This window comes from Sipha flava, unplaced genomic scaffold (genome assembly GCF_003268045.1).
Source record: "Sipha flava isolate LNK unplaced genomic scaffold, YSA_version1 34_pilon_pilon, whole genome shotgun sequence".
Taxonomy (NCBI): Eukaryota; Metazoa; Arthropoda; class Insecta; order Hemiptera; family Aphididae; genus Sipha; species Sipha flava.
The window spans coordinates 637,255-655,187 of NW_020273045.1; the positions used below are offsets into that span (position 1 = coordinate 637,255).

Below are 17,933 nucleotides of genomic sequence, written 5' to 3' on the forward strand. Positions count from 1 at the left end.
CACGATTAGATACGATAATTAGGTACGTAAAGCATAAAGTTCCAATACCACTCATTGACTCACTGGTATCGAAAACGACAAAACGTATGCATTTGAGATTTTACATAATGGTTTATCTCTAACACTCTAGACGCGAACAACAAGAAGTTATTTTTTGAAAATCGTATTTTTAAGGGTTTCGGGCTGGACGTATGATTTTTTTTTTCACTTTTTAGTTACCTAGAAAATATTTTATTTTGTTTGATATGTTGGTTTTAATAACCACCGATCGAAATGTATGTTAACTAACATCAAAATAAATACCTATGGTTAGAATAATCGATGATCGTGTACGTTTTTCTCAACTTAAAATGTTTAGGTTTAATATTAATAATCATTGCTCGAATGCAAAATAGTAAAACATTTCCCGGGGAAAAGATCTGGCAGTTCAGCCCAGTATTGTAAAATATTTGAATAACTTTTTAAAGTATTTTATGGTATTTCAAATATAATTTTTTTTTAAAGTATTTTTGAAAAGTATTATGAATACAAAAATAAACATTTTAATATTTATATTTAAATACCATTAAGTCTGATAAGGTAACTTTTTTTTACAAATATTTTACTAACTATAAAAATAATATTGTTACTCCTGTATACTCTCATCCCCTCAAGTGCATCCATTGAAAGACTATATAAAATAGGCGCCTGGGTTGAACAAAATAAAAAAATAAAAGATGAGTGATTAAAATTTCGAAAAAACAATGATATTAAAAAGTAAATGCAACATTTTACTAACAAACGTTTTAATTTTTTCGTTACACTACGTTTTTTATATTTTTTATAGTCATTTTATAAAAATGTGATGATTATTTCGTAATAACAGTATCAGATTTTTTTTTTTTTAATAGAAATAAACTTTTTATTTTACTTGTATAAATGTAAAATATTTAATTTATACTTATATTATATGTTTATTTAATGATGCTACATTATGTAATGATAACTATCTATTATGTACATCGTCGGCCTAATTTGTAAGTCTTAACTCTATTAATGTTACTTCATGTTAATTAATATCATGTATAAGCCTACTTGTATTCAAATACTTTACGAGCGTTCGTAAAACCTATTTTTAATCCTTTTTTTTTTTTAATGTGAACACTAGTATTATTATTTCAATAATATAACAACAGTACTCTTTAGAAGACCGGTTCAGCCGCTGCGTCGTACAACACGATTGCGTCGGAGATGGAAGAAATAAATAAAAAAAAATCGGTCATTATTAGTGATATTTTATATTACACAGATTTTCATATTTTTGATCAGTTCGCTTTGACAATTGGCGCAAGCCAACATTGTTAATGCACACGTGTCATTTCGACGATGATGACGGTGACGACGACGACGACGACGACGAGGACACCGGCGTGAACACTTCGTAATCGGCCACGGTGAAGTTGTAGTCGCCCATCAGCGAGTTGCACGACGCGTTGTCACCGTCGTACGAGTGTGGCAGGTTGCTGTAGCTGTCCATGTTCGCGTTGCAATTGTTGGCGATCAGAAGGTCGGCTCCGGCCCCGAATATCGGTCCTGTCCTGCGAACAGGACGAACGGCTGTCATGTTGGAACTGTCATGTTCAACGGAGCACCTACAGCACGACGGTCCGAAACTTGGGAGCGCTGAAAGCACTGACCACCTGTGCAAAACTACCTCGCTTGCGGGGAGAGTGGTGATTTTGCGAGGGGGCGCGCTAATGTTTTCGAGAGGTCTCGGCAAAGGACGCGTGTGTATTTATCGAGTTAAAACACGGTTAGATCGCACGTAGATCCCTCCTCATCCGGTCAACTTAAGTCGATTAAACATAAGTTAAATATACAGAATGTTCTATTATTTAGTTTATCGAAACCGTGAAAATTGTTCAATGATATAACATTATACGTATGTCTTACAATTATTGTGTATTTTAGAAAATAAAAGATACATTTCGGGGGGAGGGGAGGTTATAATCCGTTAGCCCCTCCTCCCTGACTACGTCACTGGTTGTAGAGTCGGTGTTAACCGTATAATACTATTCAATACACTGACGTATTAATGACGCTCGGGTTTTTCACATTCGTTTCACCAACCCTTTCGGGACCGTGATTTAGTTGTTTTCCCTCCCCGTTTCGGACAGGAGTTTATAATTATTTAAGTGAGGTTTAATGCGCGAAGAGTTTTTTCTCAAATGCATAACGTTGGTGGGTAGACATTGAACATCTGTATACATATTATGTAAATACATATATACTCACTCTTGATGGTAACATATAGCGTAAGGTTTTTTAACAATATCGTATTTTATCGGTGGGGTGTCTTGAGTGGTACTGAGCGAAAATAGGAAGCTCTTGTCGGACACCATGTAAGCACCCTTAGTATGACTCTTACCCCATGGCACGTCGCTGAATCCTCCGCACAGCCAGCCGTTAACGCCCTATTTGCGGAAAATAAATAAAAATCCATTTAACACTCGTACAAGGGACGATTCAGTAGATCTATATATATATATATATTATATATATTATACAGGTGTGTGCGTGCGGGTGTGTGTGTGTGGGTTTTCGTGTACTTTTAATGCGAATATTATGCGCACTACTTCGTGTCATATAGAATTTGCAGACAAAACTCAAACACGGACTAATGGCCGGTCTCCCCTACCGTATCGAGTGGGTGTACAACGGGGTTAAGTGATATTTTCAGAGCGTTTTTCTCCATACGTAATATACTATATAATATATTAAGCGAACATAGGTAACATATTTGTAGAGTGGTTTTGCTGAAATACACATATAGTACCTACATACGTATATATGTATGTATACGAGTAGCCCATGCAAGCCCGTAGCCACGCTAAATCTTCAGGTGGGACGAACAAATTTGTAGGGAAGGGCAATAGAAAAAAATCAACATTAATGTTATTTTTAATTTATTAATACTACTGTATTTTTATAATAGATACTTTAAATTAAAATTAAAAAAATTAGAATAAAGTGAACATAATTAAATTTTAATATATTTATTATACATTATTTTTTGAATTTACCAGTTTTATTAAATTAAAGATTAGTAATTTTCTATCTTTTTACTTGTTGAAGTCCATAAATACATCCAAATTTAAATTTTCAGTTAATTTGGATTCAAATGCCAATAAAGCTAAATTAGATAGCTGTTTATGTTTCATCGATTTCCTTTGAAGATTTTCAAATCGGGTTAAACAGGAAAATGTTGATTCATAAACTGCTGAGTTATTTCCAAATATTTCAATTGCTGCTATCATTTCATATGTAGCTTCAAATGCGTTACATTATAGATAAAGCTCAAATAAAATGTCTTAATTAGATCCATAATTTTATTTTGCCACTCCCCCTATAGCTATAGGCTGGAGCCCATGTTACACATACACCTATAGATAGGTACACGTTACACTCATAACGAATAAAACATACGGATATGTTACGGCAGTTTGAGTATTATGTACAAAAACGAATTTCAAACGATGTGCACAAAATCATAATACGTGTACATACAGAAGAGACTCTCGAGATGTATGGGTCGAGTTTTAAACATTGGATCAGAACGAATAATTATTAGGTCCATGTTAATAAATAATTGTTTTTATACCTTCGATTGTGTACATAATTTAATAACGAAAAAAGTAATATTAATTATTATTGTTTTAATTTTAACTTATAGATTTAAATACTCTTAATTTTCTGTTTTAGAGAAAATACGAATACATGTATCTATTCATATTTAACAGTTCAAAGGATTGTTTAAGTGGAAAAAAACTTACAAATTTCAAGAGACTACTAGTAACATAAAACAAAACACGCTTCAAAGGCGTCAAAGCTGTTAAAGAGAGACAATTTTAGGGTACTTTTTTTTTATGTTTGAAGAAGTGTGAAATTTAACGTAATAACGTAACGAACACAATCATCGGTGCCCATCGTTTTGTGATTTGTTCAAATATAGTTTTAATGATTCCATTACGGATTATTTTAGCCGATGGCCAAATCATACGACGTCGTGCTCCATGAATCGAAAGTAGATTAAAACATGCATTCGCGTTCACAGAGTATAATCGTACGCACGTACAAATTCGTACGATTGATAGTTCATTGTGTATATAATACTCGTATTACATATTTACGTTCCATGAAAACCAAAAAAGAATATTCACGCGAACAACAAACCGTGTTTTTTTTTTTTTACGAGGGATGCGCGTTTTAAAAATAACTTCAATAACGTCCGCCTGCAAAAGCGATACCTAATTATTACCATACCTAGCACCCAGTGTCCAGCAACAAGTTTTTTATTAAAAATCACCCTTCTTTCTGTTACTTCATATTTTTCTTATTATGTTTTCATTGGTTAGTTATTTATTAACGAAGGTTATCCGACAATTAAATAAACCAGATTAAATTTACCAATAAGAACAATGAAAACATTATCAAACTGGATTCATCTGATAATTTTCAATATACACGTGATTAATTTTTTCAAAGAGCCTATTTTTTAGAAAAAAAGTTTCACAGGTAATTGCGTTTCGTGTGTGTTCGACAAATTTCCATTTACATTACCAGTACTAAAACGTAGGTGGGCGATATGCCGTCGCAGTGTCTGTGAAACGATTCAGCGGAAAACCCGTCGGTGGACGCCCTATATACCAGCCTCCAGCATTGTTTCACGCCGCCGTACCACTGGTTTAGCACCCGCTGCAGATGAGTCTTGTCCTGTGCCGAGTGAACGGTGATGGCCGCGTATTAGTGCACGTCGTGACCAGACCGAAAGGGCCGGGCCCGCAGCCCGTTGACTTACCTGACTTAAGATGTGCGACCCGGAAAAGAATTTCAACATGACCCGCGGCTGCAGACGCTGGTCGTCCGACATCTCTTTGAACTTGTTCGGTAACGCCGCGTAACGGTACCGCTCCAGGGACATCTCTATGGGCACGGCCCCGGTCGGTTCCACTTCCTCGGCGAACACCTGGGAGTCTGCACAAATCGAGAGAGCAATAAATATAATTGTACGCATTGTCTGCGTACCATCGTTGGTGTATTTCTGATAGGGCATTTTCCCCTCCCCGAAAAATATACCAAACATACGACAAATTGTTTTCCTCGAGCCGAGACGCAAGCTTTTTAAAACGATTTGATACCAAATGATTAATAACAGTGGCAAGATAAAACACATCGCGGTGTAGATTCTTCTTTGCACCAAACATCAGACAGTTGATAATTATTTTGGATTGATTAAAGACTACGATATGACAAAAAATCGGAGACACTAAAGATATTGATTCTATTTAAAACGCTAAGAACACTTTTGTTCTATAAAAACGAAATTTACCTTTGTTAGTTTCAGATTATTATTATTACCGACTAAAAAACCTATAATCAGGGAATCACGAACGCACGTTTCTGGGTTAAGACCGTTAAAATGCCCTTAAAGAAGCTTCTCCAGACCTTGAAAATGGGAGGGGGGCGAAATAATAAGAAATGCACATTCATTTAGATGGGATTCTGATAAATGGTGTAAAATTATTTTTCTTTTTTTTGATATTTTTGGACTTAGAACTAGTTCCTCTACAATATTTTTATGTCACTGAAATTTTACATTGTTAAAAACGAATCATCATAGTCATTATAGTATACAAATGTATTTTATTGGTGCAAGCACTAAACCAGTTGATCTACTTCAGTCCACTTGACTTCTTACCCAAGAATTATTCTATTGTATATGTATATATATGTATTCTACGATCGTGAATAAGTTTAATGATAACAAGATATCAAGACTCCATCGATATTAAAAAAAAATTATATCAAATAATTTAATATAAATCATAAAATTAACCAGTTACTTAGTAATCCAGTCCACCTTATGGAGGGGGGGGGGAAAATTCCTTTCAAATAAATAACGCTGCCCGCCCCGTAAAACAACAACAGTAGGTAACAACAGACGGGGAAAAAAACCGCGTTCACCTATCAGCAACAGTCGGACGTGATTGATGACCCCGGACAGATGTTGGCATACCCTGGCCCGCTCCTCTTCGGTCCAATGAGCTGTCCGTTGCACCACGCCCGCGTGAAATTTCGCCCAGTTCACCACGGCCCTCCACACGTCTTCTTCTTCGAGCGCCAACTGCAAACAGAGTACAGCCGACGGGTTAGTCCCACGGAATCAATTATCGTGAGAACGATTCGGCGAGATCATACGATGTGGATGTTTACACCACAACCTAAAGTCTACGCCATAGGTTCCCAAAGTGTGCGCCGCGGTGCCCTAATGCGCCGCGCCGTCATGAAATACTATCTGGTCAACATTTTCCTTATGATTAGTCATGTTATGACTTAGAGAAGGGCGCCCAGAAAAAACCTTGGATCAAAAAGAAACACTGGTCTACGCGACCGAGCCGGATGCGATCGAGGAAGTCTGTTCAAGTCATCGGCCGAAACGCTTGAACGTGTCATAGAAAATCTGAACCTCAGAATGGACTGCAGTTAGGACCGGCATTCGAAAGAAATGCTATTTAAAATGATAACAAACAAGTATACAATGGTTTTCCTTGGTGATATCAAAGATTACGCGATAACATTAATTTAGTTTTGTATTTTTTATCATTAATTTCGGTTGAAAAGAGTAGTATGTTTCACGATTTTTTTCTGTTTCGTAGAACGAAATATTTTTTTCGACGACTCGTGCCCCCGACTCTAACCCCCGCACTTACGCAATCCGACGAGATAAGTTTAATCAGCGATTCTTTAGGCAGGTTTAGGAACGAATTGGTCTTCACACATTTCGCCGCGTTTTCGCCAATGAACGACACGCACCGATCGACGAACGACTTCGCGCCTTTGCCTCCTGCTAACATAATATTTCACATTTATATTTTTGTACAATGATTTAAGCTTTTTTGTGCACCGATTCTGTGCGCCACCCGCGGGCGAGCGCGCTTAAGTCTATACTAAACACGTAATACAATAAGTCCAACGTTCCATTAATCACATGTGATTAAAAAATTGAAAAAAAAAATTGCAGTATACATTTTAATTTTAATGAAAACAATAATTTGTATTTTGTTTGAATTTAATCAATAAAATATTATATACATACGTAACTTATAAATATATATAAGTATTATATGAAAAATAGTATATACCATATAATTAGATACTTTAATGTTCCTCCAATTATTCAGAGTCACTTTGACCCAGAGTTGCTTAAAACCCGAGGTTTAAAGCAATAAACCCAACCTGATTAGGTTTTTTCGGTTTTATTATAAAATAATGGATATTTTTATCAGGTTTTTACAGCAAAAATGAATTAAAAAAACCTTGCGGGTATTATTGTAAAAGTATTAATTATTATACATTTCTTAAGTCGGTTTAATACTTTAATTTGAAAAATAAATAATGCCTATAAGGTAAATTTTTCTGAAAATTAACACAAATCAAAAAAAAATAAATAATATTAAGAATTAATTTCTATTTTATCCAGAAAAGCGGCCCGGGTTTTTTTTTATAAGTTTTTAAAATATCAATTGGGTATAACCCAGAAAAGCAACCCAAATTTTATTAGGCTGGGCTTTTTCATGCGAACCCTACTTTGACCACCATCTATGAGATGCTATTTATTATACTGAATTGACTGTACTTTTTAAGATCGATTTTTGTTCATTTAAAAACTTATATTTTTACATACGATTCGAATTAAAAATCAATTGTACTTTCGCAGTTTTAATAGATGAATTAGTGAAGTTGTTAGACTAGTCCTACAAAATATCGTTGCATTACCGTTCGCAAAACCGTTGCAAATGCCGTTTTTTTCTAACTCTTAATACATACCATATAAATAAGGTTAACTACTCGTATATTCGAATCGATATGTACATATATTGTGATCAAATGTTCAAGCTTCAAAGTGGACGAATAAAATATATATTATTTATAGGTATTTACTGGAAGCCCTGTCTTGGATGTCTATGGCAGCGGCCAAAAACGTGCAGGCGTTCAACACGGACATGGTCGAGGTTACGTGTTCTTCACAACTATTTTGCAAATCGTCTACGCCCAATTCCTGTGCCAGTGTGAGCATTTCGAAAACTCCGTTGTCTTGAAGAACGATCTAAAGTTCGGAAATCAAAATATTACACTCTAATAATTCATGTCAACCCATTCAAGCATACAATTATGGCATAAGTAATGTAGCCTAACGGTTAAATTACATCGTTAACACGCTGTCTCGAGTAACTGAGTTTTCGGGCATCACAAACACGTGTGTGTGTTAAGGGAATTCCGCCTGTAAAACGTTCCTGGCGTGTGGTGAACACAAAAAAAAAAAAAACTGCACTCGAGTAGTAGGTATGTAGTGTTACTCGAGATGGATTTAGTTTTGTTTAAAACATTTTCACGTGCTTATAATGGCTCTTTTGTTCGGTGTTAGCGTTTTGCGTTACTGCAAACATTTGACAAATTAAACGCTTAATCTACCCGAGTCACAAGCTCACAAGAGACCCAAGTAGAGCGAAATAAACTTTAGAACTACCGTATCTAATTTTGATGATATATACGAATAGTTAATACGTTATTAACATGACTTTATGGGGCCGTTTCCGGACGGATTCGACCGATAACACTATGCAATAATATTAATATTACTTTCTGCCTGAAGACTATACTCTAGTCGTGTTCGACAGAATTTTATTATGGATATGATATATAATTGCGTAGAAATAAAAATAATTCCATATTTAAGACGGGGATTACTCGAGATTATCATATTGTTTGTATTACGTAAGTTATAACTAGAAAAAATGTAATCGGACCAGTTTAACACAATTGTAAAAAGGATTTTGCCCACCAATGTGCGAAACACCACGGTTCGTATAGTTATTACGAAAAAAAAATCAAAATCAAAAATCATTGTATAGAATGCGGGTACGTTTCACGCGGAATCTAAAATACTAAGGTGTGTACTGTAAACGTTAAGGGTGTACAGAGAGAACAATTATTTAAAACGGTTTTATCGTCGAAAAATGTTGTTACACGCGCTGTGGCATTTATATGTATAATCTATGAAAACAAATGCATAAACTTTTTTATTATTTATCTATATGTATATCTATGTACATAAATACATACCACGAACAAAACACCCAAAAACACACACACACACAACCTGAGTTTTCGCGCAGCCGGAGCGAAAAAAAATAATGTGCACAATTTTTCACGAGTGTAGCTTGAACTTGTGACAATGTACCACGGTCGTAAATCATCATGGCACGGGAATAATAATTATGAGGGTTAAAGCATACTTTTCGGGGCCCCGGCACTTCCACTAACGTAATAAATAAACACGATTATAATTTTAATGAAAGTATAAATTTATTACTCTTCTGGGTCACTACCACTGTACTTTATACACACGTACTTACATTGGCTTTTCGTAAATAAACATTGAACAGGTAAATACTATTCGGGAGGCATTACTTAACCGTTCTCGGTAGGTACCATCGTACCGTAGTACACGTACTGTATATACCTACGTATGTTTATCGATAATATGTGTATTGAAATTAAGTTGCGAAGTATGCGATAAAAAGTTTTGAAAGGTCGGGATATTCAATACCGTGAATAATTATTAACTAAAATTGAAACGATCACTCAAGAGTGTAATATATTTTAATGAATTGTACAAAGTATAAGAAAAAAAAGAGAAAAAAATAATTCTAATTATTAAACGAATACTGCACAAGTGCGCGCGTTGATATACGAACAAAGGGAAACTCTTTGATTCTAATGCGATTTATATTGGAAATAATAAAAATAATTCTATGCACAATACTTTTCATTCATTATGATTTGATTAATTTGTTTAGTGGAGCTAAAGCCATTGTATTCCCCAGCGCGTTATAATAGTATCATTAATCGCATAAATTTACTGCTATATGCCGTATATGTATATCTTATCATGCGCGTAGCGTAGAGTGACTTATAGATATTCAATTAAAACTTTTAACTTTTTAACTTAGTCGCGATTCTCATATACATATAAACACATCAATACACACAATACTATTATATAATGTTTGTGTAACAAGTTTATGAACGAAATATTATAATGACTATATTTTGATACAAAGTGGCTTATAAAACTAGTATACATTCGAATGATAATTATTTTTTGGCTAGAGGATAAATGGAAACATTTATTGGGAGCATTGCAAGGAAGATCGATCTATATTTCAAAATAATAAATGTAATTAACAATCCGTTTTTAACCCCAATGTCAGGGTATACAAATCCATTAACCGTAAAACGATAAATATCTAGCTTATTTCTAAAAATAAGATTATATATAAGGTTAAGAAAAAAGAAAACGTAATGAAACATAATATTTATAAAGGGTTAGGTAATAAATATTTATTACGCGGTATTATGTAGGCCAGCGGCGTAGCCAGGATTTTTAAATGAGAGAGGCTTAACACTTTTTTGAGCTGGTTAGGTAGAGTTAGGTTTGAGAGTTCATCCTCCACCTCCCCCAACAAGCTTATAAATGTATTCTCAGCATTTTAAAATAGTTCATATAATACTTATTAAAACATAATTTATAAATACATATAATAATATAATAATAAATTAACGGTGGTCAGCTGTGGTAGCATCGCCACGACATAACATGGTATAAAAACTATAGTGATTATAACATTATTGTGTTAGACGAGAGTTGCCACAACATTCATGATAACCACTAAAAAGATAGTATAAATCACGGCGTAAATTATAAGCGTGGTAAATACGCTTATGAACCAAACACAAACAACCGTTATTCGTCAACATTTAGATAGTACTGAAGTTTTAAAATACTTGAATACCAAATAATAGTATACTGGTGGTGGCGTATTTTAATAGGGGGGAGGGATCCTGGGTCTCGACTCTCAACTCAACAAAAAAAAAAAGGTTCAAAAACCATAAATGACTTGCTAAAAAGGTACAGAGAACGGAAACAGTAATTTATATATTATGTGGTTGTAAATAACTCTTCATTTGTATTTATAATAATTATAGAATAATATAATTATTAATTCATACCTTATATATATGTATATATATATTATAAAATATATATATATATATATATATATTTTATAATACTATAAAATCTCTAGAAAAATTAAAAAAAAAAAACCCTAAAATTTTTTTGAAAATATACCATTGTATATTATAATAGCAAACACATATAAACCTAACATGGCCAATAAGGGGGGCTTAGCCTCCTTAGCACCCCCTCCCCCCTTAGCTACGAAACTGATGCAGTCATATGAGTAGACTATAGCACTTTTAGCACGTACCTTTCCCGTGTAGACGTAATTAATGAACTGTTTGAATGTCTCGCCCTGGAACTGCGGTAACCGGACGGGCGTCGGCGTTCCTGGTGCGGACGGCGACACGGAACAACCGGGTATGCGACATATCTCGTTTCGCTTCACTGATTGAAAACTTTTGCATCTGTAACACATTTTTTTTTTAAATTCTTCCAGTAATTTTACATTATCAGATACGTTTGTAATACACTTGCGTATCGATTTTTCCTAAACAGTACGCGAAAAATGATGTACTTAAATAAAAATTATGACTTTGTTCGAAAATTGATTCACAACATTTTGAACTTAATTTTATTTTTGTTCGTAAATCCTTAGCTATTCCAAACATCTTATATTTATTAAAATAAAAAGTAAACTTTTAATCATTGTATTCCCACGTTAAAAGTAGTTTATAGAAGAACCATTAAGAATCTAACATACAAAGCTATAGAAATTTGTAGTCATTAATTTGTCCCATGGTATCATAATAACATGTAAATATATACATGGTATGACTGATACGTGTAATTTGACAAAGGTATATTGTACAACTTTTATAGTAAAATATATATATGTAATATTATATAGTATAATTAATAAGTTCAAAAAAATATGCAATTTTGAAATAAACTTTTTGCAGTCCCCTGAATACTGTAATATATTTTAAAAACACGAATATCGAATGAATTTATTACATCTCTTTGAACTAATAAGGCAATTTTTAATACGATTTTATGAAAAAAATTTATTTATTTTATCTCATCAAACTTTAAAATGCATTACACTTATATTGCATACTATGTGTATTTTTAATTAAAAACATATTATTTTGTCTGTAAAAATATCCTATAATTTTGATTTATTGAAGAAATATGTTAATCATGTTTTCAAAAAGAAGTTTTGGAACAAGAAACGCTTAAAATACGATTTTTATAAGTAAGACAATTTTTTAACTAAATATTTAGATTATATTTTTTATGACTGATTTATTGACGTAATAATTTTATATAATGATAAAGACATAACTATTTAATTTAAATTGTGTACAAATAATAATCAAACAGTGAAACGAATCAATAGTTATAAATATACGAGTTGAATATATGTATTTATTAGAAAACGTGACGAGCTGATATGTGCTAATTGGAATGTAAAATAATTTGTATAATTATGCCCAAGCACTTTTTGTTCAACAATATTGAATTAATACTGATTAAATAATTAATATTATCTAATTATTAGTGATTATTCATCACTTAGGAATGTTTAATTTTTTTTTCGTTTTTAATGCTACAGTCATAACCAAGGCTCATAACTTATAGCTCTAAAAAAGGTTGTTATAAGCGCTTAAATATGCTCTAAAAAGTATTCATGTAAGCGCTTAAATATGCACTAAAAATACTGAAATATGCAAAAAAAAACGTTTGTATATAAAAATTATTATATTATTAATATTATTTATTATATTATTTTATTATTTTAGCTTCTATTATTAAAAAAAAAAAAATTAGGTACTGAATTCACGAAACGAACTAGCATGCATACAATACGAAAAATTGGAAACGACTGCAAAATGTTAATGAAAAATAATCTGTAAATAATCTGAGAATGATGGTATCGGAATATCTAGATAATGATATTGGAATACTCGAATACCTAGAAACTATAAAAATAAAATACTACAGTACAAGCTACAATTACATATATACAATTATAATGGTTTCTTTATCGATGGGATTACGAAGTTTCGGGCGTACACACTCACTACGTCACACGTCGACTAAACTCGTATATAGTTCATATGATATTATATAAGTTATATGAGAAGAAAAATTAATTAACACGAATTAATTACTAATATGAACAATTAATATGACTATAATTACTTGTTATTTTTAAGAAAAAATGTTTTAGGCTATTAAAAAATATTTTAAAAAAATCAATGATAAAAATCATACAAAAATCCAAAAATAAGCAAAAAAAGCGAAAAAAAGTAAAATAGTACTTATACTTCGAAATATGCAAAAATATGCAACATAAAATTTCGTATCTAGCTTCTTGGTTATCTGAAACAAATTTATAGCTCACATAGGTATCTCTAGGACCTTTCAAAAAAAAATATGCAAATGCTAGAAGTTATGAGCCCTGGTCATAACTTTGTGGCATGCATCGAACTTATGCAGAGAAATCGAACGAATATATAACTGATGAGTAGTTTGGAATCTACTTGTATATTGATTGATAGCAAGGTTGAAAAAAATAAATAAATAAGTGACAGGAAAAGGAATTAATTATATTTTTTTTTTATTTTACTGATTGTATTAGTTATACCTGCGTATATTACCATATATATGTATTACCATATATACACATATAATAGTAGAGGCGTGGAGGTGTAAAAATTAACCCATGCAACCCATACACAATATATACATGAGTATCTCACGTATACACATATACACGTGCCAGTGTAGTGATGTTTGTGTGCGTAAGAGCGGAAATTCACCGAACTTGAAGAACCCGCGTGGTAAATGAATGGCTTTTTGCATTGTGCGTTGTGTTTCACTAAAAGCAATATTTTACAGGCTTATACACACACACACACACACACACACTTACATTTGCGAGTATACAGGGTCGGGGCCATTCATCATTTAAAACGTTCCAAGTACACGACCGTAATCCGGCCAGAAGCAACCAGGACACCCTGGCCCAGAGCCCACGAGCACTCGGGAAGTGCTCGTTTCCAACCCTTTCCGTCGCAGCACATACCTCCCGCTCTCATTACCGCATACACTCACGGATCCTCCCCGAAAGACCGTACCGCTTCTCTGCATCCCCTCCCGTACACCGGCATCACCACTGTCGCCGCAGTTTAGAGTTATTACACCATACGTATATACGCGTATCGCTATTCGGTGTATGGTATTATTTATGGTGATTTTCGTTTTCACAAGTGTGATTTCTTCAATAAAATGTATTATAAGCTTTAAGGCGACACGCGACGAGCAGTAAAACGAATACATTTTTTCTTCTGACCGACGAGAAGGAAGGCAGAATGTTCGTGCGTACATAGAAATAAATTAACTTCTAAGCTGTTCTAAGTATTCACGGGTATAACATGTACACACCATACTAGTACATAAATATTATACTATAATACGTGTACTCGGATATCACGCGTGTATCGTGTACGAAATAAGAAAATGCCTGCACGTAAGTGTGTGTGTGTGTGTGTGTGTGTGTGTGTAAACTCGGATAAAACGTCGTTTTTTTTTTTTCGTAACACACTGCTCTACTTTACATAAACACATTCGTATACACGTATACGCATTATGCCGACGGCCTATACGTATTTTTCTTTATGATCTAAGTAGCAGGTCGAAGGGGTTGCGAAGTGTGCGTGCGCGCGCGCGTGCCCGGCTTTATTATACGTGTGCACCGGAGAACAAAAAGATCCTTGTATAACTTATTCCTTTGACTTTGAAAGGAGCCGCGCGTCATTATCAGTGGAAAGAGGTATTAAAAAACTTGGGATTTTTTTCAAGAGCCTCGAGGGAAATATTCGTAAATATATATATATATTAAATATGTCTTTGCTCGGTATGTACGTGTGTGCTCGCGCGCGCGTGTATAATGATACTCTTCTACAGGCCTTTTGTTCCCCGCCCTTTATGGAAAAACTCTTTTGATCTTTCAAAGGTGACAGTACGCGCGCACTTCGCCCCGATCCGGCGCGTATTTCGAAAATAATCAGACTGGTTCAATTAGCCGGTGGTCTTGAAATTGCTACCAACAACGTTAATTATTGTACAGTCGGCACAAAAAAAAAAAAATAATAATAATAATAATAATAATAAATATGGAACGACGACGTGCAACCCTTTTGAGCGCGAGTGCACTGCGTGTATATTATACTTTGTTGACGCCGGCATATTGTAAGTAGGCGCGTTTTTCTTCGTTTGATACATAGTAAAGTAGATACCTATCCGTTTTCCTCCACGTCGCTTTCGCGCTAATTGTTCTATCGCACGCCTAGAAACACGGGCGTATAATATACACACATAAACAACATACTCTATACATATACTGTGTAATATCAAACGGATGCATTCGCCGCAGCGTGTATTGTACGGGTTTTCAATCTTTTTCAAAAGTGTAATGAAACCGTATACGAGCAAATCATTGCTATTTTCGTTTCGAACGGAGACGAACAATTTGTGTGAATATTATGTATTTATTGTATTTTGGTTCAATTTTTTTAATTTTTTTTTTTTTTTTTTTTTTTAAGGATTTTACTCGTAAAAATTATATTTTCACGGAATATGTCTTTTTATGTATTCGCGTTTTACGAGGCGGAAAAGGATTTTATGACATACAACAACGTTATGTTCTACACGGATGAGATTTTGGAATTTCCAGTAACACTGCTCGAATAATGTTGTTTCTGTAACTCGTCCGTATTTAGATCACAACTCTACCGTCGAATAAATTTGTTGTTTTCAACTAACATTAGTTTCATAAAACATAATTACACGGATATATTGCTACTGTTTATTTTAATTTGTAGTGACAAATTCATTATGCTTTTGGCATTCCTCGATTGGTCATCTTTTCGACTGATCTGCTGTAACCGTTTTGATATCCCTGCAGCCGTCAGTCGTTTAATTTTAGTGATACAGTAGCCGCCGCTTATTGGACTCACGGTTAATTGACTCATTCTTCTATTAGACTCAAAACGGCTGGTCCCGATTCGCACATATACTAACACACAGCAAAAAATTCGTCTATTCGACTCACACACCGGTTATTAGGGTCATTTTAAAATCAGATAAACAAGGAAAATATGTACATACATTGAAAAATCGTGTTATAAATAAGTCGGTACCGGTACATATTTTGCTTTTATCGCGGAGATAAAATAAATTACTTTTCACGATAAACCAAGCAGTCGTCAATGTCAATTAGTACGGCAGGTAGTGGATGAATACACGTCGTCGTGTTCAGTGTATTGTCTGCGTTTACATTCTGTGTAAACATTTTTATTTATCGTGTTACAATGAACAAACGACGTGATTTGAGTGTGGAAGAAAAATTAGATGTTCTTAAAAAATATGACGAGCTTCCGAAAACGAGCCAGCGACAAGCAGCATGTAAGTTGAACGTGTCTCAAAGTTTACTAGGTAGGATGCTGAAAAGTCGACAGGAAATCGAAAACGCATCATTAGAAAATGTGAATTCAAACCGTGAAAGAAAAAGGGTCGGTAAAGAAGAAGAAGTTGAAGAAGCTTTAAAGCAATGGTTCACAAAAGTCAGACAAAAAGATGTCCGAGTAACAGGACCACTTTTGCGCCAAAAATCTTGCGAAAAAAATAGGCAAAGATAATTTTGTGGCAACAGAAGGTTGGTTTCACCGATGGAAGAAACGCGAAAACATTTCATTCGTTAAGCCACATGGAGAACAGGAAGAAGCCAACCATGTAGCTGCACGGTTGTGGATTCATTCAGAATGGCCATCACTTATCGCCAAATATCCCCATCTTGTGTGTTCAATGCGGATGAAACTGGACTTTATTTCAGGACATTACCTGAGCACACTTACGTGTTCAAAAATGAAAAAACTAGAGGAACTAAAACTAGTAAAGAACGTCTAACCATATTATGTTGTGCGAGTATGGATGGTGAAAAAAGAAAACTGCTTGTGATTGGTAAAAGTAAAAATCCCCGGTGTTTCAAGGGTGTTAAGAATCTGTCGGTAGACTATACTGCAAACAGTAATGCATGGATGATAAAAGAAATTTTCACCGAATGGCTGATCAAGTGGGACAATGAACTTCATCATGACGTTTTATTGCTAGTCGATAACTGCACGGCTCATGTGGTTACAGTGAAATTTAAACATATTAACCTCGTATTCTTACCCTCTAACACTACATCAATACACTTTAACAAAAAATTAATTAATTTTATTAATTAGGTACATATTTTATTTAATTATTTTATTTTTAATTGCGTATAGATTTTTATTTTTATATATACATATTGAATCTCAATACATATTTTTAAGTAAATACGGTTTTAAATTTAAGGATTTTTAAAATTTTTTTGAGTCATTCGCCTTATTGACTCATTCGGTTAATCGACTCAAATTGTCGGGTCCCAAAGTGAGTCCAATAAGCGGCGGCTACTGTATAACGATAAGACGGTGGGGTCTTGCTCATATGGATTTGTTTTCAAATCTTCGCTGACCGCGTCCATGACTTTTTAGATTAGTGTTTTTACATATGATACTTCGGCTTTGAATCGTACATTATACAACGGTGCATTCAAATTTGATTGAACTGTATAACACTATAGTGCACAATTCATTGTTAACTAGGTATAATTAAGTATAAGGTATTTAAAAGTAACACTTCAGTAGTTATGGTTTTTGTTTCATTCAATTAATTTTTAAAGCGTTTCTCGCGTTCCTGCGTAAATAATTACAATTTAAGTAAGCGAGATATATATATATATATATATATATATATATATATATATATATATATA

The 17,933-nt window shown here is 33.8% G+C and overlaps 2 protein-coding genes across 3 annotated transcripts in view; one reads left to right on the forward strand and one right to left on the reverse strand.

Annotated features, from left to right (window-relative positions):
* Positions 1-1,260: 1,260 nt before the first annotated feature.
* Positions 1,261-17,933, reverse strand: part of LOC112687387 — a 27,412-nt gene continuing 10,739 nt past the window's right edge. The window contains exons 3-10 of one of the 2 annotated variants that reach the window (XM_025560057.1): positions 11,373-11,529; positions 7,981-8,146; positions 6,750-6,883; positions 6,004-6,163; positions 4,838-5,013; positions 4,600-4,752; positions 2,275-2,453; positions 1,261-1,577 (exon numbers count right to left, since the gene is read on the reverse strand). In XM_025560057.1, coding sequence (XP_025415842.1) covers positions 1,355-1,577; positions 2,275-2,453; positions 4,600-4,752; positions 4,838-5,013; positions 6,004-6,163; positions 6,750-6,883; positions 7,981-8,146; positions 11,373-11,529 — 1,348 coding nt within the window. In that variant the 3' untranslated portion in view covers positions 1,261-1,354. Of the gene's footprint in view, positions 1,578-2,274; positions 2,454-4,599; positions 4,753-4,837; positions 5,014-6,003; positions 6,164-6,749; positions 6,887-7,980; positions 8,147-11,372; positions 11,530-17,933 lie in introns of both variants that reach the window. The other variant, XM_025560056.1, reaches the window with a different exon arrangement.
* LOC112687389 (tigger transposable element-derived protein 4-like) lies at positions 16,262-16,844 on the forward strand. The gene has a single exon (XM_025560058.1). The coding sequence runs from the start codon at positions 16,444-16,446 to the stop codon at positions 16,768-16,770; it is 327 nt and encodes a 108-aa protein (XP_025415843.1). The 5' UTR covers positions 16,262-16,443; the 3' UTR covers positions 16,771-16,844.

Excerpts from the sequence above, each read along its gene's own strand:
- LOC112687389 (XM_025560058.1), top strand. The coding sequence starts at position 16,444 with ATGAACAAACGACGTGATTTGAGTGTGGAAGAAAAATTAGATGTTCTT.